This window comes from Periplaneta americana, chromosome 10, assembly GCF_040183065.1.
Source record: "Periplaneta americana isolate PAMFEO1 chromosome 10, P.americana_PAMFEO1_priV1, whole genome shotgun sequence".
Taxonomy (NCBI): domain Eukaryota; kingdom Metazoa; phylum Arthropoda; class Insecta; order Blattodea; family Blattidae; genus Periplaneta; species Periplaneta americana.
This window is the reverse complement of record NC_091126.1, coordinates 167,236,592-167,263,489: the sequence shown is the minus strand read 5'-3', so window position 1 is coordinate 167,263,489 and position 26,898 is coordinate 167,236,592. Positions and strand designations below refer to the sequence as shown.

General features: G+C 36.1%; 1 protein-coding gene across 5 annotated transcripts in view; it reads right to left on the bottom strand.

The window, feature by feature from the left end:
• Window positions 1-9,302: 9,302 nt before the first annotated feature.
• LOC138708143 (serine-rich adhesin for platelets-like) overlaps window positions 9,303-26,898 on the bottom strand; it is a 220,709-nt gene continuing 203,113 nt past the window's right edge. For all 5 annotated transcript variants that reach the window (XM_069838373.1, XM_069838372.1, XM_069838371.1 and 2 more), the window contains one exon: window positions 9,303-26,787. In XM_069838373.1, coding sequence (XP_069694474.1) covers window positions 26,614-26,787 — 174 coding nt within the window. In that variant the 3' untranslated portion in view covers window positions 9,303-26,613. The remainder of the gene's footprint in view (window positions 26,788-26,898) is intronic.

The window sequence follows — 26,898 nt, the reverse complement described above, 5'->3', positions numbered from 1 at the left end:
AGGACATTACTCTATCACGTGCACGCAGTCGCTTCACGCAACATATGGTTTGCTAGCTGTGTGATGAGTGGGAAAGTTACTTTATGGACGCGCCTCGTATTTAGTAACATTTGTGCAAAAACTTTAACTGTTGTCAGATAATCATCACAAATGTAATATGATAAAGTCATAATAAGATTAGAGATATAGAAAATATCATGAAATTAAAGAAAGTATTTTTAAATTCATAGTTGCTAGGTAGCTCAGTTGGTAGAACAAGTGACTACAGATAGAAAGGTACCAGGTTAAATCCCAGGTAGTAGCAGGAATTTTCTCGTTATCAGACCCACTCAGACCCACTCAGTCTCCTGTGAAATTGAATACTGGGTCTTTCCTGTGGGTAAAGGATGGTCGGTGCCAACCATACCACCTCATTCCAGCACCGAGGTCATGAAAGTGAGGGCTCTACCTCCACGTTCACCATGCACTTTCGTGGCATATAAAGGCGAAACTTTTCCTTATACTTAAATCTGATAAACTGAATTAAACTACCTTTCTTAACCCATTAATGCCCACTGGCAGGTTTTCATACTGATCACATTTTTAGTTTTTCAACAATCTATAATTATGAACACTGCAACAATGGGTTCTAAGACATAGTTCAAATAACATTTTCGAAATTTAATGACAGATGTTAACTTACTGCATCACTACATCTCTTCAAAATAATGTTTAAACCTGTCTTCAAAAGATGGCTTGCAATGAGAGAAAAAGTGGGTAAGTAGTACATATTTTTTAGTGGGTTATTTTACGATGTTGTATCAAAATCTGAATGAAATGGTGATAATGCCGATGAAATGAGTCCAGGGTCCAGCACTGATAATAACTCAGCATTTGCTCATATTGGGTTGAGGAAAATCCCCAGAAAAAACCTCAACCAGGTAACTTGCACTGACTGGGATTCGAAGTCGGGCCACTATGATGTTAATTTAATTTATCGACACCAGTTTAATACACCTTTTGACATATATGCAATAAACTGTTACGATCTTTAATGATTTTATCTAAAGCAAATTTCCCAATACATGAAGTCTTACCTTGATTATAAAATTGCGGTACCGGTAACTGTGTAGTAAGCAGAGGGAAAACCGCCATCTTCCCACATTAGAGGTTCAGGGTACATACATTCCCATTAGAGTGTAAAGAGGGTGACAATATGCCAGTCGTAAGAAAACATTGAAAATGTAATTGGGATTTCTCCACTATTGCGTTACCATGTTAAGGTACAAATGTATTTACATCCTTGGCTTCTAGTAGAGTAGAGTTGCTGTGAAAATGGAGGCTGGGGAGAGGTGTAGTAATCTGTGACAGATTAGTTTAGGCTTTTGTATGCCTTGCATATACGAATTTGTGACAGGTTAGGTTAGATTAGGATTTTGATATGACTTTCATATACGAATCTGTAACAGGTTAGATTAGTTTAGACTTTTGGTATCCCTAGCATATACTCACAACTGTCTAAGAATATGCCCTTTCTTGCTGTCTGCCTTGCTTCAGTAACGCTATTGTAAAGATTTACCTTTCAATTAATATGTATGAAGGCCTAGACATATATTTGGTAATTTATGTGTCATGGACCTCAATTATTATGGGAAGGTGCCTTGGCCGATGCTTACTACATAATAATTGCCGTAAGTGCTAAGACTAGAGCCAGTATTCTTGAAAACGTTGGCAGGAAAATACAAATTCTATTACAGACATATTACTCGTAAATTCATCCCATTATAGGACATGGAGACCTACAGGATAGTGGAAGGTTAAGGCTCTCATCTATTCAATGTCAGTCCTACATGCCCACCACATTTACTTCCCAAGGAAAGACCCCCTGTTAAGAGGGTGAATAAACCTCAGTCCCAGGGTCAAAGTGCATCGAACCCGCGAACTTTCGGTTTGATGCATAATTCCTCAACCGTGACGCTGCCGCGCAACCCCCCCCCCCTCCCCCAAATTTTCTCAACACAAAATCCTGCTGCTGAAGCACCATTTTGAAGTTCAGAAAGGATAGCGTTCTAAATTTAGAAGTTTTACAACATAGCGCACTACATGTCTACCAGAGGCTCAAACCTGCTCCTTTCCACATGACAGGCAAACGGTGAGCTGTCTAAGATATTGAGGCACGATAAAAGGCCATGCTTCTAAGCAGCATATCGATCTCCTTATGAATGCTATTGTGTGATTCGTGACATGAAACAACCTCCAAGATTCAGCCAATTATTTTTTCTGGTACTACAAATTTACTAAGTGTTCAGATTACTTACACCTTTTTCGCTTCTTTATTTTCGAGTCTGTTTCTTTCGGCGTAATTGCAGACTGAAATTTTAATTCTTTGTCCATGTTGATCTCCTGAAAAAAAAAAATCCATAAATAATATTATTTTACATAACAGCTCATTCACTTTCAATATAAATGCGATATGTAAGCTTGGAGAAATTCAGACTTAGCAACAGCCACCCTAGATGGTGGAAGTAATGGAAGTCTGACTATTTTCTGATCATTTGGTATCTATCACGCAATTTAGTAGTACATGCTGTAAAGATTGATTTTGCTGTTAAGTTATTGTTTAACTACACTAAATGAAGCACTGAACCTACCAAATTATGTCTTAAAATACTAAAGAGAGCAGATTTGTCTGCGTTTGTCAAATGCGCATCATTATATTTACGAAAAGGCACTATTCAGTGCCAATAATTTATTTTGTGTGCACAAGGTTGGAATTTTGAAGTAAGAGGGAAAGGGTGCAGTCCGTGTTCTGGAGTTTATCCTTTTATTATAGGACATCGCTTAATTTTCGTCAAGTTTGACAAACGATTCTGACGTCACAACATGGCCGACGAAAGGGGGATAATTTCAGTTTACGGATTCCTCACTGACAATTATATCTTAAAAATTAAAAAGAGCAGATTTGTATGCGTTTGTCGAATGCGCATCATCATGCTTACGAAAAGGCACTTTTCAGTGCCAATAATTTATTTTGTGTGCACAAGGTTGGAATTTTGAAATAAGTGGGAAAGAAAGAAATCCGTGTTCTGAAATTTATCCCAAACGACTTTAATTGACCCTCTACAGAGAAGAAGCCAGTGAATTAAAAGAAAATTATGCCTTTCTCGGGTGTAGCTTTTCTGAAGAATTACGTCTCTTTATCACAATAGGTTCCTATACATCTCACGAAAACCATTGAAACAAAGACAGTTGTGCCTCCATCAATGTAGCTTTTCTAGAGAATAGCCACATTTTTGTTCTTGTTATTGAAAATTCGTCCATCATACCGAAAACTTTGTTTATATCATACGCTTCCCGCTCTAACCGTGGAAAGTCTTCATGTAATCTCTCAATAGAGAACTCTTCACCGGTACTTACGTATATTTAAAGCACTATAAAACGTCTTTAATTTAAACCTTGAAAACTTGAATAAAAATACTAATTGTTCAATAAATTCATATTTTCTTCTGCTTTGAACAACGCTGTTGCCATAGAAACCAAGTACATAACATTTCTCAACCAAGCTGACATCTAGTGGCAAGATTTGGCACCAGTCTTGCCAACACATAAATTGAATCGCCGTCAGTCTAACACCTGGAAATGGGTCAGAATTCGTCAAAAAAATAATAAATAAGACTTACTCAATATATCTATATACAAATAAAAGCAAAATCGCAACTTCCTTACCAATCTTCATTAAAATAATAATTATTCCACAACATCTGCCTCTAGTTCTGCAGTTGATGTCCTGGGATGGTCTACGCTCCCCCAAAAATTAAGCAATTAAAAATGACAGCAGGTAATAGAGACAAAAGACGATTCCGCCAGAAAATCCGTCACTCGTCAAAACCATTCCTTTCCCGTCCGCTACATTGAAGTTCGTCAGTTTTGACGGAATTTCCGTCTAATTGGCAACACTGTCTGACACTTTTTTATTTTATTGGGTTATTTTACGACGCTGTATCAACATCTAGGTTATTTAGCGTCTGAATGAAATGAAGGTGATAATGCCGGCGAAATGTGTCCGGGGTCCAGCACCGAAAGTTACCCAGCATTTGCTCATATTGGGTTGAGAGAAAACCCCGGAAAAAACCTCAACCAGGTAACTTGTCCCGACCGGGATTCGAACCCTGGCCACCTGGTTTTGCAGCCAGACGCGCTGACCGTTACTCCACAGGTGTGGACTTGACACTTGCTACCATAGACAAATAACAGACATAACACAATTTATTAATTACTGCACGCGACCGAAACCACATTTCTAATTTAAGTTTTGTACCCTCCAGAGATGTGGCACCTAAGGTTTGGATGTGTTCTCCCTAACCAAACTGGTACTTTACTTGAAACGCGAACATATTTGTTGCAATTTTCTCAAAAATGGCTCATACTGTTTTCTTTAAATTTTGCACATGAACTACACGTATCAATATCTAAAACATTTATTTGAAACTATTTTTTAATAACGGAGATGTCATGTCCTATGTCGCGCGACTTTTGAATCACTCTGTATTTTGCCGAACAGGATGTGTGTTGAAATTCAGTTGAGTGTTGAGCAGTGGCACAAAAATGGGAGGTAAGAGGGTAAGATTTACCCCCACTAAGAATTCAGACTAGTAAATAGTACAGGTTTTTATCCTCTTAAAATATTAGAAAAGTACCAGTATGGCATGGCTATAGATTTTATCCTTCTTTGTGACCAAAATTTTAAATTTATAATTTATTTTAATGAGATGAAAGAATATCAAAGCCACTTTACTATACCAACAAAAATAACAAAATTTAAACCATTGCGACACTCACACAAAATGAATGCTCTTTTGTCTGAAGTTTAAAACACTACAATAGGGAATTCAAAAACAGTTTCAAAGGTGAGAAGATGTCTCTTTCAAAATTAACTATAAAACTACTTGTTCGCGTAGGCTTCCGCAGCTGGTGTACATGGTGTGTGGATAAGCTTCAGGGCTTCTACCGCATTGTCTTGGTGTTAATAGCTGACGTTTCGACCGCTGTGTTGTGGTCATCTTCAGAGCAGTTGGATAAGGAAATAGTCGAAAAAAAAAAGAGAGGAGAATTGGGAGGACAAATTTAAAAGGTACGCAAAACGCGTCCTTGCAAGGGGTCGGGGAGCTGTAACAAAATAAATATGTGAGCTCCAAGCCTGTTGGCCACTAGTCTCACTCCGGTTTATGCTTCTCCACTGAAGGATTGCTAGAAAATTTTGAAGGGGAAAGCCGAAAATGGACGTAACCTCTTAGGTACCACATACGCGAGGGGGACGGAAATGTAATCAAAATGATCACGGGATGGGATGAGGAGGCGATGGCTGGTGAAGATCTGCACATTGAAATGAACTGTGTCATTCCTGTACGTATGGTGATTCACTATTTGGTGCCATCTATCGATTCAGTTACACATCACCCATTCCAATAGTGTGTGCTATGAAAGTCCCTCCATCTCCATGGGACTTCTATAGCTTCCCTCAGATCAGTGATATATATATATATATATATGCACGTCACCATACTACATCCTGCTGCATTTTGTACTGACTTAAAGATTGCGTTCCTGTACATATCATGATTTACTATTTGGTATCATCTATCAATTCAGCTACAGATCACCCAGTTCCAATGGAGTCAGCTATGAAAGCCCTTCCATCTATGGGACTTTTGCAGCTTCCTCAGATCGATGCCATCTGTATGCAAGTCACGATACTACATCCTGCTGCATCTTTCTGTCGACCTGAAACTATTGAAGATGATAAATGAAATTGAAATTAATGAAGGCTTTCCATTCCCATTCTATTTGCAGTGGTAACTTTTGGACTCATATCCCCTGCTCTCTCTTTTTATGCGCTTGTGCTAAATTCGCATTTGATTCCACTTTTAAATGCTAGAGGTCATGTAATCGAGCACCCCTGAATGGTGGAACAGCAATCCCTATTCACTGGCTAATCTGCTAAAAAATATTTCTGCTGTCAACTGCAGATGGAATATCAGTGCCAACTCTAGGGAAGAGACAGAACCTCATGCTGATGGAGGTACAGATGATTTGAAGGTCCCTAGATGGAAGATGAAAGGTGCTTAGGAAAATATTTGGGATTAAGAGGAATGAAGTTACAGGAGAATGGAGAAAGTTACACAACACAGAACTGCACACATTGTATTCTTCACCTAACATAATTAGAAACATTAAATCCAGATATTTGAGATGGCCAGGGCATATAGCACGTATGGGTGAATTCAGAAATGCATATAGACTGTTAGTTGGAAGACCTGAGGCAAAAAGGCCTTTGAGGAGGCCGAGATGTAGATGGGAGGATAATATTAAAATTGATTTGAGGGAGTTGGGATATGATGCTAGGGACTGAATTAATCTTGCTCAGGATAGGGACCGATGACAGGTTTATGGCAATGAACCTCCGGATTCTTTAAAACCTTTTGTAAGTATTATGTATTCTGTTTTGGATTATTTATAGTTTGTTCGTTGTAGCATCTTTAGTTGTTACTAGTGATTCTGTCCCGTAAGAAATTATTGGTTTTGCATAAATTTTGTAAGTTTTATTTACAGTGTCCATTTTATTCTTTGTAAGACTCCATCCGAGTTCCATCTTTAAGAATGTACTTTCTGCAATTTTTAGCATTCATTACTTAGTCTGTATGACAGAAGCTACATGTACAGTTTCCCTGGAAAAGGATGATACGATTGAATATTCCTAAGTCTCAGATGTAAGACACTGCGCATGATCGAAGACCAGAGCACTGATACACAAGATAACGAATACTGAGTTACTTAAATTCAGGCTATTTGGTTTGTTACTAGCATCGTTCCAAAATTCACTTCAAAAACTGCAAAAAATATGGTAATATTACGTAAATAAAAGATAAATATATACATAAATCGTGTAGTTAAATCGACAATGAACCTTCATGACTAGATCGACACTCCGCACAGAAAGCAAAACTTTCGTGCCGTTTCAATAGCTCAAACGCTAAGACACATGTTGTGTAGAAGAGAGCGAGTTCGATTCTTAGTCTACATCAACGATTTTTTTTATCTAAATAACATTGAAATAGCTAAGTAACGTTGAAATAGAGTTTTACCAAGTCCTCAGATTAAGTGTTAATGATCACAGACAATACAAAATTACAAGTTATTATATTATAAACGTTAATCTAATGAATGCATTTATATACACACATATACAATGTAAATGCATATATATTAAAAACTAACAATTAAAATTAAATTAAAAAATATTCCTAAGCCACACAGACAAATTTTTACAAAGGTTTAGAGTCCTTAGGCGGATTTCTTCATTGGAAGAGGATGCTCTCTTATTCGAGACAGTTCGACAGGACCCCTTTTGGACTGCTAACGAAATAAGAGCAGCATCTAACCTTCCCGGTTCTTCACAGACTGTGATCAGCAGGTTGAGGAACTGCGGTATTAGGAGCCGGAAGGCTGCGCAAATGGAAATATTGGGGGCAGCACAAGCTGTCGACCATCTTGCCTTCGCTACCAATCGAGTGGATTTCGATTGGAGAAATGTAATTTTCTCCGAGGAAACAACCATCTCGAGTGATTACGAAGGTCCAGTCCGTGTCTATCGTGAGGATGGTCTCCGACATGATCAGCGCTATGTGCACCGACGTGAAAGATCGGGGCGCTTTAGCATATCGTGTTGAGGGTGGATGTCTTACGATGGACCTGGCGTTATAGAACGCATCAATGGCCAGTTTAATGCGGGAACTTACGAGCACATTCTGGAAAATATATTCCTTCCTTCCATCCGAGAACATTTTCCCGAAAGAACATTGCTGTTCCAGCAGGATAACCATCCCGTGCACTATGCCGCAAGCATTCAAAGATGGTTTCAAAGGAGACCCGAGATCGAAATCATTAATTGGCCTCTGAAGTCACCTAATTTGAAGGTCATCGAAAATTTATGGGTGGAATTGAAAAAGAGAAGAATAGCCATCTATGCCCACCAACGCATATGTGGAATCAAGTTGTTGACAACTGGGAAGATCTCGCCGGGGATCAGAACTTATTCCACAATCTCGGTGACATCCATGACGGATTGACTTAGAGCTGTAACAGAAGCTGCTGGCATGTGGACAAGATTTTAAGTTAACAGGTCTCTTTTTGTTTCTTATAATTTTTGTTTGAGGAAGAAAAACTTTTAACTTCCAAGTAAGATTTATTTTTTTATTGACGAGATTCAGTCCACTTGTAAGATCCAGAAATTGGGCATAAATTATTCCATATTTTCCGACAAATTAGACAGTCGAGGAACTCTGAAGAAATTAATTACACCTCAATAAAAAAAAAAGTTTTACCTGGGATCGAACACGAGACGTGTCGGTTACACAGTGGAACTGACACGCTACTATATGAGCTACCGAGACAAGACAGTGACAGCAACAGTCCAGAATGTAGATCCCATAGCAGGCATTTGCCATTCGGTACAGAGAAGCAGTGATATTTTGTGACTCGAGCTATGCTGTGAAATCGTGGCCTTAAATGGCTATCTTCTTCGTGATCCTTATTCTGGCCCTTATCCTTGTTGTGGTCCTCGTAACAATTCTTGTTGTATTTGTCATGTTACGTATCATTACGTTGATATCGAGTGAACCGCGCTGTAGAACTTTAACTTCCGACGACCAAGAGTCGTCTCATTCCTTTTAAGGGTAACTGTACATACCTGAGATTTCTGTTTTCTACTAAAGAAATGGGCTACATCACAAATATTTCCTACTATCTCCCTTAATTGGAATTAACATCGACAATTTTAATCCAATTTAATTGTTTTATTGCAGTCACTACATTACATGACTATGTGATTATGTATACTTGTTGGCATCTTAACAATAGAAAAAGTAACAACGTTTATTCAAGAAAATTTATTGTTACATATACTGCAGTTACATGGCCACAGTTTTACGTAATTTTGTGTGTTATTTGTCTATATTCAATTTGAGGTTGGCAATGGGGAAAAAATAATTTCTCACGGCTTCAAGAACCAGTTGTAATAGGAACTTGTACTAAAAATACAATTACTTTGAGGGGACTGGTAGCTTGAATCCAATTTCACATTGATTGAAAGAAAAACAAACTATTAACACTATAATTTTTAAAATATTAAGACTGGGTAATTGTATGCGAGCTAGGGAAATTATTTTGCCCCATGTTTATTTGACAAGATTTCCACAAATATTAACTGTAATCATTTGTTGCCAGGATTTGTAAAATATGTTCTGGTGTAAATTAAATGTAAAAAATTATATGGAATATGTTTATTAATGACAATTTGTAAACGAAGGCACTAGAAGCGTCTGAAACAATATAAATAATTTTTATAACAAGTGCTGCATAATTATAAATATTTAAATTCAATAAAAATAAATATAATCACTGATTACTGTGTTAATCTCCTGAGTTTTTCTGCGTTCTCTTACTTATCCGATGCAAATCTGATTTGGAAATTGCACTTAAGACATTAATAAATCACATAATTCACTGGACAAGTTGGACAACTTTGGGTAGAGATCATATAGTCTGCATTTCAGGAGGCACTCTATAAATATTACCACCTAGACAGATCGTTATGTATATACAAATTCCATTCTGACAACTTAATGTGTATTTAGAACTAAAGAATTAACACATTTATTCTTTAATGCACATTTGTCGCAACAAATCATTCACCGAATATTCTTACAAGTGATAAATTAAGATAGTTATGTAAGAGTTACTCTATAAAATTATTTATGCTCGACCATGCCGAAATGTAGTAATTATACATCTGGTAGCAGTCCTTTAATGCATGTCATTAAAGTACACCTATTCATTAAAGTTCAGGTTTTCGATTATCCTCGGATATGCAATCAAAAGACAACGAGGGAAACGTCACAGAGGCTGGAAATCCAATACTGTCGCAGAAGGTTATGTTCTGTTACTATAATAATTAGCGTTAATTGTAAATAATATTCAAATAAATTCAATTTGTCATCTCGTTTTTCAATTCTAAATCAATTTCCAGGTTATATCAAAATTAGTTCATGTTACATTACATCAAGGTCAATGACATTATTGTTCCTCGGAAAAAAATCAATACTTTCGCGTCTGCGCACATCTCACAATTTAAGAGCTATGAACAAGGTCACTTCCGATCTTCTGTCAGATACAAATAAAATGAATACTTCTGAATAATTTTAAGTTAGAAATATGGTCGAGCATAAAAAGTCGTATGAAACTTGCCTATAATGGTAATTAAGACGCTCGTATGAAAATTATGAAACGAGCGCAAGCGAGTTTCATAAACATACTCGCGTCTTAATTACTATCATTATAGGCTCGTTGCATAATGTACTATTATAACTTACAATGTATCCTGGGAAAATTATATGTTTTCTGTTACAAAATCAGCTTTAAATGGTTAAGGCTCATATGGAAATTTTTTTCACGATTAATTACATTCACATGCAACCTTTCAGTATTTTAATACAAGAAGAAACCAGTAAATGTTTTATTAACTACATTCAGCAAAATATTAGACTAGGTTGCACAGATCCCTTAACAGTTGTGCTACTGATTATTCTTCGACATTCAGCTCTAAGTGTCTGTGATGGATTTGTGCTAACATATATACAGAACAAATTAAATAGAATGGAATATTTTTCACTTTATAGCATATATACATTCAACCTGTACTTTTCAAATTTTCATTTACTCATTACGTTTAAAAATAGACTATACCTTGAGTATAGTGCAAAGACCAAGTACAGTATATCTTCATTTACTTACTTTGTATTTGTCATGCAACTTGTACACTTGCACTACCGTATCATATTTTCTATTAGAGACTAGAGAAATGCGTCATATGCTGAAAGCTCTGACAGGCACCAGGTAAACCACGTGAAACTTCCACTTGCTATAATATTACCACACGTATTTCACATTTCCATACAAGTAGACTTTCGTCAACATAATGACTGTGCATACTGGAGATAATTTGGATACAATTATACTACTCGGGTTCAGGGAAAGATTATTCCTGAAATATTCTGATGCCTTATATTTAATTTGTAATACTTTATCAATATTTTCTCCAATCATTCAAATTTAATTTGGTTGACTAACTTTCTACTACCACAAGTACAGATGTGCAAATATACAGGGTAATTCACGAGGATTTATCGTCCGAACATTCTGAACAAAAAATCTCATATAAGCATTTGTCCTAATCTCAATATTTTCAAAGTTACATTAATCTGAAGTTGTTAGTAAAATACTTTTTCTCTAGTTTTAAGGGTAAAAAAATATTACAAATAGAGAATGAGCTATTCAGAAGTGTCATTTCTTTAATTGACTAGACTGGACGGCATTTCGGAAGGCGGTTAGCTTCTATATGCGCCGTAGCATTTCTGGTATGTGACATCACAAGCTTGTACAGTAGAACCAATCAGAATCAGTCTATAACAAGCACTTCCCGAGTTCGTTTGTTCACGTGCGAGTGTTTCAATACATTGAATAAGTAAAACTAACATTTACTGTGTGTATGTAAGGTAAATAAATAGAAGAAGAGACCGTAAAATGACAAGTATTACACAAGCAGGCGCGGACAATAGTGTTTAAGGTGTATAATTATTTTAAAAACGTTAACGAGCAGAACGCTGCCGGCCATCTTGATGCTGGCAGCAACGTTGCCAACATGCAAGAAACGACTGCAGAAGCATGTGGTGTGGGATTGAGAACCGTGCAAAGAATATTGTTAGTGAAGGAAAGAGGGTTTGTTTGATGTCATGCTTACAGTAATCAATGGCTAAGGTCATTATTGTCCTTTGATCATTTAAATTCTCTCCTGTGCTACTTGTATTGCACGTGTGTGAAGTACGATGTGGCAATGTTGTACACTGCCTTGCTCTCTCCATCTGTCTCTCTCGACGCAAACGCTAGCAGACAACCACCTTCCGAATTGCCGTCGACTCTAGTGTTCTGAAGCTAAAAATGTGTTGTTAATTGCTTTGTACAGATTCTATTTTTCAATTTTTAACTAAAAATGACATCATTCTTACGCACTTATCACAAAAATTGTTACAAATCATACAACTTTAGGAACTTGATTCTTTACAGTTTAATTATGCATTCTAATGTATAGTCTTAAAGAATTTACAGGAGTGGCGTGATTTCTAACTATTGTGATAAATGCGTAAGAAAATATAATTTTGTAGTTAAAAATCGAAAAAAAAAAAATTCTGTACGAAGCAACTATGGGATTCACAACATATTTTTAGCTTCAGAATACTAGCTGATTAAAGAAATAATACTCCTGAATAGTTCATTCTTTATCTGTAATATTCTTTTACCCTTAAAACTCAAGAATAATGGTATTTTACAAACAACTTCAAATTAGTGTAATTCTGAAAATATTGATATTAGGACAAATGTCTATATGACATTTTTTGCTCAGAATGTCTTCGGAAATAAGCTCTGTAAGGGACGGTAAATCCTCGTGAATCACATTGTATATAAATATAATAAAATACTTTGCCAGTTGCAATAATACTTTTCAAATCATATCTACACCTACAAGTGAACAATAAGTGTTGATTTTTAAAATGAAATTTTCTTGTAACAATGATACAGGATCATGTATGGTTTTGTTCTTACCTTCATATCTTGATAACAATGAAATGAAGTAGATAGACATAAACATTTCAAGAAATTTTAAACTCGTCATCAATGCAAGAATTATATTCAGAATTATTCTCAATTCGATTTCAATAGTTCAAATGTCACCTGCAAATAGGAATTGTGTTTACTAGCATTTATGTGAAATGCATTCAAAGACTGAGTATTGAATTTTTCATATTCACCGGCAAGTACAATGTTTATTTACCTCAGACTTGGCTTAGGAAAATAATATGGGAGTAGCCTCAATAGAAGATATAATTTGAGAACAAGAAGATTTTGAAGCATAAAAAAAACCCATTTTGAATCTTGCGTACACTACTTTTAACATTGAATATAAGTAATTGATTAACTAGCGGACTTACTCGTGTTAATTATGTAAGTTTGTGCGGCTTACAGCTGTTTTGGTGCTTCATCACACCATCCTCAGAGACTACTACATCTCGGCGTCATCTCGAACTTCTCTGCCTGTTATGTGGGTGTGTTTGATTTTGAAAGACGTTGAAAAGTGGAGTCAAATAGTGTGTGTGTACTGAAATTGATCTGTGTGTTGAGAATTCGATCGGGGTGTGTTTTAGTGTGTTTGTATATTTTGCATTGTTCTAGTGTGTTCAGTTTTTGGTTCTTGGGTTGTATGTGTAGGATTTCCATGTCCGCATTTATGTTATTGTATGTATGGTTAGCATTGGTTATGTGATCGGTGTATGTAGATGTATTGTGTCCTCTGGTTATTGCTTTAATGTGTTCTTTGTAGCGTGTTTGGAATGATCTGCCTGTCTGTCCAATGTAGAAATTGTCGCAACTATTACATGTGAGTTTGTATACGCCTGTGTGGTCGTATTTATTTGTTTGTGTTTTTTGTGTGTTGAGATGTCTTTGTAGTGTGTTTTCTGTTCTGTATGCACACTAGAACAATACGAAATATACAAACACACTAAAACACACCCCGATAAAATTCTCAACACACAGATCAATTTCAGTACACACACTATTTGACTCCACTTTTCAACACCTTTCAACAATCAAACGCACCCACATAACAGGCAGAGAAATTAGAGATGACGCCGAGATCTAGTAGGCTCTGAGGATGGTGTGATGAAGCACCGAAACAACTGTAAGCCACACAAACTTATATAATTAACACGAGTAAGTCCGCTAGTTAATCAATTACTTATAAAAAAACATTAAACACAAAGAATTACAAACATTTTATATAATTTATATTTGTACTGTTGAGATTGTTAAATGATAAAACACTAACTTGGGTCAAGTAATGATTACCTGTGTAAGTTGTTGTTGGAGACTGATTAAACAATTATTTATTTACATAATCTTATCAGGATGAACAATTATGTAATTTAATGATCTTTCACTAATTAACAATAGAGTTACAGAATGTACATGAATTACTACGATGTGTTTTAAATAAAATATAAAGAATTCTTCATCATATTGGCCGTGTTTCCAAGAGCCATAAAGTGAAATCCAAGACGTGAACCCAAGCAGTTACTTGTGCAGAAACAAAAGTTGGTACAGTACATTACTGATCCTAATACATGGTGCGTGGGGATATTGGGCTAGCAGTTATTCCAGTCTAGCTGTAGCCATAGTGTTTCTTGGCTTGACTTTTCAAGGTCGTGACCAGGCTGTGACGATTGTCCAGCTCTGACAGGTGGCATTCGTAAATCTGATGCTGACAGATGGGCTATCCTGCCTCAGCCCTGACAGAGCCAGGTCCCATCCGCAGATGAGTACTTGTTAAGGCCCAGAGCCCCAAGTCCTTCTTATACAGGGTGTTAAAAAAATATATATTTTTACAGGAGGTAGCATAGGTCAAAACTAGAAAAAAAGTTCCTACAGCATGTGTCCGGAAACAAATATCTGTTGAGATATGAGCCATGCTGTATTGTGGCCCATGATCGTCATTCGTTTAAAAACACAAAACAATGATGCATGTTTTGAGAGTGGATAGCGTCCCTCAACAGAAGTAAACAGAGAATGTAGTAGTAAACAAAAGTCCAGGATACTTGTGTTAGTACGTAGAGTATTCAGTGGTGTAGGCTGCCAACCCATTTTCTACGTCTCATGCGACAATACCTAACTCGGAGGTTTAATGGGCGATGGATTGGTCGAGGAGGACCAATAACATGGCCTCCCTGCTCACCTGACATATTTGGATTTCTGGCTATAGGGATATTTAAAGACATTGGTGAACGCCACACCCATCCACATCATACAAATATTACAGGAGCGTGTATTCAATGCATGTGAGCAAATCCGACAACAGCCAGGTGTGGTCGCAAGAGTTCGTGATTCACTGAAAAGAAGGGCTGAAGCAAATGTTTAACGTTCTTTAGTACCTGTAAGAAATATCAGTCTCTTTCTTCGAACTTGTGGGTGTAGAAATGAGATTATAAAGTGAATAATGAAAAGCACTGAAATAATTACTGAATTTATATTAACAAAAACAAAATAAATTAACATAAATTCAAACTCATGTAGTCTTTTTGTTAAACAATATTACCCACTGAAGGATCCTCCCTCCATTAAATTTATAATATAATCTACAATCTCTGACATAAATCATTTAATGATATGGTAGTTTCTTGCTCTTATTTGGCTTAATGCTATTAATTCTGTCCAATGTTCTATGTTCATTGATTGAAAAATATATTAAACCAAACTTGCCAAGCATTAGGTTCTATATATCACAATTGAAACTAGTAATTTTCACGGTAACATTCGTTAAAGTGGGGAAAAACTGTCCATGTCAGCTGGCAGTTTGAGTAAGCTGAAGGCATAATTACATTTTCAATATTTTCAGCTGTTTGTTCTTACATCATTTTAGTTTTTTTATTATCTTAACATTGAATGGCTGGAGACATTCAAAGAAATAAATAATTTCTCCTGAATCATGAGGTGTGAATGGATTCAGTTTCTCTTTAATTATGGTACTCATTAAAAGAAGATATGACAGACATGATCAATATCTGAGAATTTTTCCTACTACTGTTTGTTATAAAGGAATTAGTGACAGATACAGTATTTCCTAGATAGCAATCAGTATCGTATCTATTCCTTACTGCTGTACATTTTTAACAAAAATTACCTAAGTGAATATAATTTATTTCTTACACAATTTAATGCTGCAAGAAACAAAAAGAAATTATATCTTGTGTTTACTATTCATCACAGTGTTTGATTACATCAACCCAGATATGCCTACTGTCCTATTAAAAGGACAGTTGTCAATGTTTCAAATTACCCTCTCTACAGTTAACGCATTTGCTTTTTCACAGGTGTCACTATTACTGGTCTTAATTAGAGGCTTGCTAGGTGTATTAAGACTGGTAATGAGAGTTCTGGTCACCGTTGAGTTTGAGATGTGGACGTGAGAATTGTTCGTTTATTTCAGCCATGGCATCTGAGACGCAAATCAGATAAAAATGTTAAATATTTTTAGAGTTCGGACTTATTTTACAAATTGTTGTATATCAAATGACTCCTAATAGACATAAATATAACGTGAAACCACAATGCGTTCGAAATATAAATTCATTGCGACATGACAATGACGAAAACTTATGTGTCCTTTTAAGAGGACAGTAGGCATATCCCCATATATTTTGAAATTGTTTCGCTTTTTCAATTTTAGTGGATTTTCCCTGCATGAATTGCTATCTACGTTTGAAAATTATGCTACGGGCGAAATTTCATCTCAAATATAGACATATCACTATAATGCAGCCTACAAATGCCACACAGAGTTTGTGTGCACTCAAAATTGGGTTTCTGGCGTCTTGTCAGCCCACTGAGGTGTGTGGATATGAAGGGAAAAGTTGAGACAGTGTCGTGTGTAGTTGCTCAGTAGCTAGTCGGCAGAGCGTTGGTGCACTAAGCCAAAGGTCCCGGGACCGATACCCAGCTCCGGAACAATTTTTCCTTTGAAATTATTCAAGTCTCCTTCACAGGGAGATATACCTGAAAGCCAGATTTGCACAGCAGATCTGTTTACAAGTGGAGGACTGGTGACTTTCTGGAGGGAGGTATTGAACGGACATAAGTTTCTATTGTTTTTCATTTAGTATTTTCGGAAGAGGTCTTATTTTCTATCTAAATTGTCATTGTCATAACAATATAGATTTTAGAAAATGAACTGAAACCTGTCTTTCGACATTGCCACAGCAATTGCTTCATTGTCTGTATCATCACTTCTCTCCAAATAAAACCTCCTCCTCGAAACTTCAACACTCTTTTCGCCTATTACGTATTTTTACGTATCAATAGCAATACGGTACTATTCAATGACGAAAGCATTCCAGAGTTAAAACGAATTTAGCCACAATGCATCATTCTTCAGAATAATATTAGTAGTAATAATAAAGAAACTATAATAAAATAACAACGTAATAATTTGTTAATAATAATAACAATAATAATAATTGTAAATTACAACAATTACATTGTTTCCTGTCATGTAAGCATAGTATACAATTATTCCTCAGAATGTATGCTCATATGCCTACTGTCCTTTTAAAAGGACACCTGTTTCTAGCTCAACCAGTTACAACTAGAATGTTTCGACACCATACAAATACTTCAGTTATATACTGCATTAAATGAGATTTGAAAAATACACAAAAATTGCAAAAAAATATTTCAGGCATATCTGGGTTGTCATCAAATCTCCATGTGAAAACTTCGGGTATATTTTACAAGAATCTCCAGTCTAATTTATTTACTTACCAAGGAACATGTTAACCTAATTTATTATCTACTTACAAGATTTCAAACACTGGTACAGAAATAAATTATTTATAACTGATAACAAAATCATAAATTTATCTTATGTAAGAAATTCTAATATTTTTACACAAAACTGAAGTCCATAGCATCATTTTCTTACTTCCCCCTCCTCCAGCAAATCAATTAGTTTCATTATTACATAATTATATTTAAAACTGTAATATTACTTCGTTCTTATGCATTTACTCTTGTTTACAAGAACAAATTAGACATTGCTGTAGTAGTTTCACGAATTTATGAAACTAAACTTGACTCAGAATTAAAACAACAGTCAAATGTTCAAACAGTGAATATTGAAAGAAATCTTTTACAATATACGAGGTCGGACAATAAAGTAATGAGAATAGTTAAAACAAACACTTTTACTTACATTTTTAACCAATTAAAATGTGACCACTTTCAAAGTAGTTCCCTTGAGACTGTACACACTTATTCCAACTTTGGTGCCACTGTTGGTCGCAGCTGTGAAACTCATCTTTTGAGACACTGTTTAATGCCTGGGTTACAGCCTTTCAGACGTCTTCTGTTTGAAAATGGCGTCTTTACACAACTGATTTTCCTTTTGGGAATAAGAAGAAGTCGCAAGGCCAGGTGAATATGGAGGCTGCAGCAGTGCTGAAAAAGATCAACAGCCACATTTCTCCATTCATCTCTCTGATGCCCGGTGAGATTTTTGGAATAATTTTTGCACAAATTTTTTCATGACCAGGTCTTCAGTTAGAATAAGGCGAACAGTTTCCCGATTCATATTCAATTCTTGAGCTGTCATTTTGGCTCTTAATCGTCTAACAGTTCGTACAACTTCACGTATCCTGGCAATGTTGTCATCTGTCAGTGCAGTTGTTGGTCGCTCACTCCGTTGTTCACCTTAAACATTGCTTCTGCCCTCAACAAACATTTTATGCCATCAGAAATTTTGCACTCTTGACATCACTTCATTTCCAAAAGCCTAATGAAGCCTACAAAACAAGATGGCATACTGTTGCGCAATATTATGCGATTCCTTTATAAAGATGAGGAGCAAACACAACTCTACTAGTCAAGGAGCTACTCCACCAGTGGCATAGCGTCAATGTAAGCTAAAAAGCTCAGCTTCCCCAGTTAATAATAATTTCATAATAAACCTGCAGTTTATGGACAAAATTATTTATTAATTTTAATAGAATTTATATTTACGCGTTAAATATTGTGATGCAGCAGGCCAGGATGATTCGTAATGCAGCAGTAAACAAGAAGCCTGCACACACCAGCTTCCAAGCAGACTAGTTTCTTACACTCATTCTTCTGTGTAACCCACCCCGCAGATTTTACATCCCTTTCTAACTAAACTACCCTGGTCGCAAGGCTCACAAGAAGCTAGCTTTGACATTGAAAATAAGTAATTTCCGAGTTATCCCTTTTCGTCAGTTGTGTTCAATTGAACATTGTGGCTGATATAATAAATAATGAGTGAAATAACAGTTCCTGACACCAATTTGCTTGAATTTTTTAGGACAATTCTATTATCAAGACTGACTTGCGAACAAAAGTGTGATCTAAAAAACAAATGACCGACTCCCTTGCTGTCAATGAAGGACACACTCAAAATATTATGTAATGATACTAATACTGTATCTATTGACCGTTAATATTGTGATTTATCTAAGTATGACAGGGAGTGAGCGAATGTTATACGTATACGTGTCTATTTGTTAGAGATATTTGTAAACCGTGAAATCATATTTTACTATGTACCATTTGAGGTTATGCCTTATTGGTGTTACGAGGTTCCAACCAATCTTCGACTGCTGACTTGACATTGACTACTATTTATTTTAAGACTATATTTTTGTAATACGTTTTCTCATATTGCATGAAAGACAACTTGAGTTAGCTTCCCCTGCTCAAAATTTCATGCTACGCCACTGTACTCCACAACTACGGCTTGCAGAGTGATGTCAGTTGGAATTCAGGTATAAGGTGGACCAAGATCAAACATATCTCTGGTAGGAGGCTGTAGGGTTGCTTCATGAGGTTGGAAAAAATCAGTCTCATTACTTTATTGTATGTATGTACCCAAGCCTACCCACTTCTCTTTAGTGATTCAGGTTCCGCATATAGCAGACAGATGGCAGGACTGTGACCCATTTTCTAATTGCACACCAATTCGGCAGGCCACGCTGTACATGATGTGTATCTGTTGAGAGTTATGTCGCGTGCTGGGGTGAGTGTATGTGTAAGTGTTCGTGTGAGTGTAGTGTATGGTGTAGTGATAATGATGAAGGGAGAAGGGAAAACCCGGTGCTGGCACGTAGCCTACTCCTGTCGAATAGCACCAAGGGGGCCGCTAGGCTTAACATATCAATCCGACGGACGAATCATTATCAAGCCCCGGTTTCTTCAACCTTTGTTATAATGCACCTAACATAGCGTTAATTAACTGTAAGTTAAAAGTATGAATTGCTGTTAAAAATATTACGTTTCTTCGACTTTACATTTCACATTTTAACATTCTGTTTGTTAACTCTCTGTTAGGACCAGAGATTCTAGAGTTTAACCATAACCTATAACCAAGTATAGGCTCACTTCTGTTTTCTGAACTCTAACAATTGCGATTCTCGCTTGTTTCCGTTGTTTGATTCAGAGAGAATAGAAGTCTTTCTATTCTCTCAGAAGTCTTTCTATTCTCTCAGGTTTGATTTCTGCTTCTTTCCTCGTCTGTATCACAATAGCGTGGAGCGGCGTATTGGTATTGCTGTTATGAAATGCAAAACACTGGAACAAAAAGAAATCGTGGGACTAATTTCTCTTCTTTTGAAAGAAACCTTCTGCTCGAAATTATCTCCCAGTACAAACCAATTAATGAGAATAAACAAACAAACGGATGTAAGTTGAAAGCAAGAAGTGAGGCTTGGCAGAAAATAGCCAATACATTTGTATGAACTTCTGGTCTGTCAAGTCACAGAAATCATCCGCTCTGTTTATGTATTCATGGATATCATTTTCTAAATAATGCAGATATATAAGTTCAGCATCTAACGCACCAGCCATATTGGATACTTCTATGCTAACAGAGAGTTAAATGATTTAACTGCATGAAATTGGGCAGTTAAATTAACATAGGTTTTAACAGCCTGTTAGTACTAACAGTAGTTGAAGAAATGCTTCAACTGTTAAGTTTACAGTTAAAATGAAATAACACACTGTTATAATTTAACAAAGGTTGAAGAAACCGGGCCCAACAGTGACATATGCCTTCTCTTCATATGCACTGCAGAGAGATTTAAGATTTAACCCAGGCATATTGGTGCACAATCCAGTGATTAGTAGTTGTGCACCATCTCTCCTAGTCCCGAGGTAGAAATTGTACATGAAAATTTCTGACCCCACTGGGGATCGAACCCGGGCTGGCTAGTCTGGAGGCAGACATGCTACCACAGAGCTAACTCAGCGGACTCATTACTTTATTGTCCGACCTAGTAATTAGTCATCCAGTCTGAATACCACGACTACCACGTGTAACATGGAAATGATGTCATTATTATTAACACCACTAATTGTAAAGGCAATGGAAAGCAGTTTTATGATAAAAAAAATAAGAGAAACTGCTACCAATGTTAAAGAAATCAATGCACAATTATATTTTCGAGTTACAGGCAATACAGTAACTGTAAAATAAGTCGCAACATTGAACAATTTCTTAGAACTAGACAGTAGCTGGTAAATCTAATTATATTGTCATGGTGTTAATTGTTAAATGCCTGCAGTAACCAAGGACTCTCATAAAAATACCCATAATATCACTGCGATATCCTAACATGAACTACATGCCGGTATTAAAAAAGATAGACATCTTGCTATACAATTAGTTTTTACAAAGAAAGGTATTGGTCTGAATCAATGAAACTGTTGTGTAACTTGTGCGAAGTCCATCCATACGGCCAAGAAGGCATAAAAGATTATTTTATCTCCTTCTCAGATGGTCTATGCTCTTTGCATTGCCTTACAAACTGCGTGATAAATTCCTGTATTGTAGCCTTGGTAATGTGCATAATTCTTCTCTCATTAGGAAGTTTTCTAGAATTACACAAGACAATGTCAATAAAAAGTAATACTGAGGGTACAGATTAATATTCTACAAAATTAAATATTACAAAATAAAATGGCTTAGTTACTTGTGCACTCTGCTAACCTGCATCTGACATGTGCAGATATGTTTAGGTGAGGGGATTGGACTTTTTCCATTGCTGGTTGTCACAATCAAAAATTACGACACAAAGTTTCGAAGGGTAGTTCTCCCTTCGTCTTCAGGTGGAAGGAAGGAGAGAAAGGAAAAAGCCTACTGTTGGGATCATTACGTACAGCTATTCTGTATGACTGATCGATTGATTCCTGGCTTCGGTGGAGATTCTAATTAAGAAAAACCCGAAGTCATTAGCAGTATGTTGGCACTAAACCAAACGGAATAAAAAAGATGGGCGTGAAGTGGCTAAAAATTGATGAAAGACACCCAAAAGGAGGGGGCAGGGAACTAATAAAATGTGAACAAGTGTTATGATACCTCGATAGAAAATAAAAGAAGATAAAAAAAGGAAAAAAACTAGTAACAAGGACATGATAAAATCTACTACTGCCACCTAGCGGTAGCAGACATAACTACTAACTACGAAGCTGCAACACTAGGTTGCGTTGTCTAATGGTGGAGATGACCCCAGATGGTCTACGTGGTGTTGGTGACAGCATTCTTCCCCTTGTATTGAATATTTCTGATGTCTTGTTCAACTATGGGTAACCAAATATTCCGTTTGGTTTAGTGCCAACATACTGCTAATGACTTTGGGTTTTTCTTAATTAGAATCTCCACCGAAGCCAGAAATCAATTGATCAGTCATACAGAATAACTGTACGTAATGATCCCAACAGTAGGCTTTTTCCTTTCTCTCCTTCCTTCCACCTGAAGACGAAGGGAGAACCACCCTTCGAAACGTTGTGTCTTAATTTTTTACTGTGACAACCAGCAATGGAAAAAGTCCAAACCCCTCACCTAAACATTAATGATCCACCATTGCTTTCCAATCCCTCGTTTAGATCAACATGTGCAGATATTTTATATCTCATAAATGAAAAGGTTGTAATTCTCTTCAAACAAATATCTAGGCCTACATGTCACAAAAAAATTCTGCACACTCACAAGGGGCTCATTTCATATAAAAACAAAACCATGATAATGCCTAAATTTCTATAAATTGAAACGTTTATACACCATTAATGTATGTGAGAGAGGTAATATTTCTACTATGAGAATCATTTACTGAAATAATACAAATAGAATACTATGATGAACTACATGTAGGGTGACCATAATTAATCTATACAGCTATAGAAAAAGGAAATTAACTGATCCTTCTACAATTTCAAGAAGATTTTGAACATCTGCTGTAAATGCAACTTCTATAACATTGTGAATTCTATATGAACCTGTCTCCTTTCTGTTGCTCAAATGTATAAAAGTGGAGTATAATATTACTGTTTCGTGAAGGGAGGTAACCTTAACGGTAAAAGTAGCCCATTTCGTTAACTTGGTTAAGTTCCAACGAAAAGGGATATTTGCTGTAATAAAAGTACTTATTAGAAAAACCAATATTCTTAAAAATTTTGTATTATCTGAACAGAATATAAAAGTAATTTTTCTTTGCACTTTTCCCATTCTCCTGGCGGAACTAGTCAAAGCATCTTGTTTACTTTCCAGTATTCAGGCAATGTCCTCAGTTTTGAAATTAATGATTCTTTGCATATAGTTCGTGATCTTTTGTGTACAATGACAAGAAAATGACTCCAGCAAATTACAAAATATAGAAATGAAGATCACACAGTAAGAAGTCAATTTAGTAAACTTTTTGGGTTGGAGTTTGAAATGTAACATATCAGCCAGCTTTGAATGTAAATAGCGAAGATTTTCCTACAAATAATCTTACCTTCTTCAAGTATGTGTTATAAATTTCAGTACTGTTTTATAGACTCAAAGATGGCTGAATTATGAAGTTCTAAATTCCTCTCATCAAACTTTTACTTCCTGTATAGTCTTCAAATGTTCTGGAAGTGTGTTTTATTTGTGTCAATTGATGATAGGAACAACCATGCAATTGTCCTTAGTGTTTTCAGTAAACAATCATGTTAAAAATTTGTAATTCCGTGTCAAAAATTACATTCAAATCAAATACTGGTAATTGATAGTAAGGCATCATGATACCATTTCTAAGCTATACCTACATTGTGTGAGGGCAAGGTAAAGAGTGTGCATTATGTTCTCTTTTAAGAAAAGAGCACCATGCATAAAACTCTTTACTGCTCTATATAATAAATACGTCGCTCTGATAATGTGCAAGAAATCAGAGCAATTCATATCAGATCAGGCACCAGTATGAAGTTATTTCATTCTTACAAATCTGGGTGTAAAGTTGACTTGGATAATTTCAAGGGAAAAATTGTCCCAGGGCCGGGTATCGAACCCGGGACCTTTGGCTGAGCACGCCAACACTCTACCGACTGAGCTACCAAGGAACTCTACCAGACTCAGGCTCAATTATTTCCTTTATAGCCACATACATACATACAAGTGGGTTGACAAGATGTCAGAGGCCCAGAACTGAGTGCACAACAAGCTCTGTGTGACTTAAATTTGTGATTTTCTGTTAAAGAATTCATTTTAGCCTTATTTAAATGTTGTTATTCTTTGTTGTTCCCAATTTTTTGTATAATTCAATCATAAAATAAAAACCCTAAAAAAAAATTCTAAAAATAAACAAAAAGAATAAATCTAATAAAACAGTAGTATGGTAGAAAGAGGTGCAGGTTGAACAGTGTACCCCCATTAGCAAGAGGTATTGTACATGCTGGAGCATCAGTTGATCTAGCTAGTTCTAGATCAATGTAATCTCTGTTACCGGCATTTCTAATTTCGGTTAAGTGAGATGTGGTCCACTTTGCAATAGGTCCTCTCTACGAAAATGTCCACGTAGAAAATACGTCCATGCCATAAAAATGCCCTTACCTGAAAAGGTCCACTGTCAGCAAGTCCTCTTCTTAAAAATGTCCTACATGTTAAAATGTCCACAAATAAATTCCTCCATTTTGCTAAAATGTCCGACAAGGAATGAACCGAGAAATTTATTGTAATTTCAATTATGTTACACAATACAAAAGATACATCTATTGTTCATCTTGAGGGTCACTATGTAATTTCAAATGGTATGATATCGTTCTAAGATATCGAGAAATGTCATTCCCATCTTTGTAATCTTGGTAATTACCGACAATGTTGAAAATTCTCGTTTGATTATTGATATAGGCTACAGTTTATTTACTCGCAGCTTAATATTTGTATATCCACCAAGGACCTGGGTTACGAAATGCTCTGTTTACGATTCTGTTGTTGCAAATGGCTAATGAATCGCCAAATATTCACGTGATGTGCCACCACAAGTCGGTGGAATTGAGAGTGGAATCCTTCAATCACATTATTCGTACGCTGTCTGCCATTAATATTAATTCATAGACATTCCATGTCCCAGGAAAAAATCTATGGGGAACTGCTCGCCTTCGCCCTCTTGCCAGATAACCAGTAATATATTATGTAATTTCAATGTAATATACTAAGTCTAAGAGATCGTCCACAAATCTTTCATTTAATAAATCCCAAACAAATTGCAAGTCATTTAGCGGAATAAATGGCAATCCCATAATTTAGACCCCTGTTGACAATATTTCTCCGTATTGCTTGATTGAAATGGAAAAGACACCCACTATCCAATGGAATGCCAGTCGACAAGCATTCATATTGACGATTTCAAAATCACACATTGTATAGGTAGGATTGCAAGTGAGCTTTAAATGTGCTGAATAATTTTTTATCTCATTATATATAGTGCAGTAAGTATTTTCAGTCTTATTTGCACTTAGGCAATGTACTAAAGGAAATACTTAACCTCAAACAATCCCATGCACTGTGAAAAGCTGAAAAAAAAAATTGATTTCGTATGATAAACCTTTTCCTATGATGGGCTTTATAATATGGTGGACCACATAGATGTTGGGCTTTTTTACTCCATGTACAAATTGTATGTAGGACTTTAAATGTTGGACTATTTAGTTTGTGGACATTTTATTGTGGACCTTTTGTACTTGCGGACATTTTGTTATGGACATTATAACCTGGAAGCCTAATTTCGGATATAATTTCAATCTATTAATTTTAAATATTTTTAAGTTCAAGATTTTGACAATGTTCTGTATACAAGTGTATTGATATCATCATCATCATCATCATCATGTTACGTAAATGAACAAAGAGCAACAGAAAAGATTCCGAACATAAATGTGCCATTACAAAATAAAACTTGTACAAAACAGGAAAGACTAGAACATTGTTCTGGAATTCATTCACACGACAACTGTGATATAGCGTTAATGTGCGGTCACCCTAACACGAGTCTATACACAACTCACTGTTCTCAGCTGAAAAGAAATTCTACAAATCTACATAAAATACTGGACATAATGCAAAAGTGCTTCAAGACATACTTTCTACTTTTTGATCTCAATATGGCCATAAAAATAAATACTGTGACTGAGACTACCGCCTTCTCATATTCAAACACATGCAGATGCCAACAATTTTAATCCAATTGTTTGATTAGGAAATCCTGCCACGACCACAGCACGGCAGCATATTGCTTCAGGAGCAGCAGAGGAACCTCCAGTTGTTCACAAACTCTATGCAACTAAATCTATTTCAGTAATACATTTTTACATACAGAGCAAGATTTTTATCTCCCAATGTTTAATACTCACAGATCAATATGATATATGATGTAAATTTTAGTTGCACTAAGACATGACACGTTATGTCGCTAATTAGCCAATGGTATTGGTTAATGGCTGCCGTTGTATTTATATAACATATACATGATAAGTGGCCAATTAAAAGACATAATGAAATTCAGGCTCTTGAGGAACTGTGTTTCCAGCAGTGCATTTGTAGGTCAAACCTTGGGAGATACGTTTCACAATCACATATCGACGATTTCTTGTTACTATTTAAGATATTGTCACATTTCAGTTAACCAGCACGTTATAATGTCGGTCATCCTCTGCAATGAGATAAACTTGAGGCCAGTTGCCTTCATTCCAATCAGGATAAGAGCACATGAAATCCTCTGTCCCGTAGGCAGCAGGTCTCACTACGCGTAATGTCACGCCTAGTGTGTAGCCCAGGAGGAACATCTCCACCTATAAGCAAAAGTTAAGCATAAGATTGTACCGGTACGCTGCCATAATTCAATCAACACCGCTTTCACACTCAATTAGAAAAACCTTGCGAATAGTTTCTGGTTATTATTA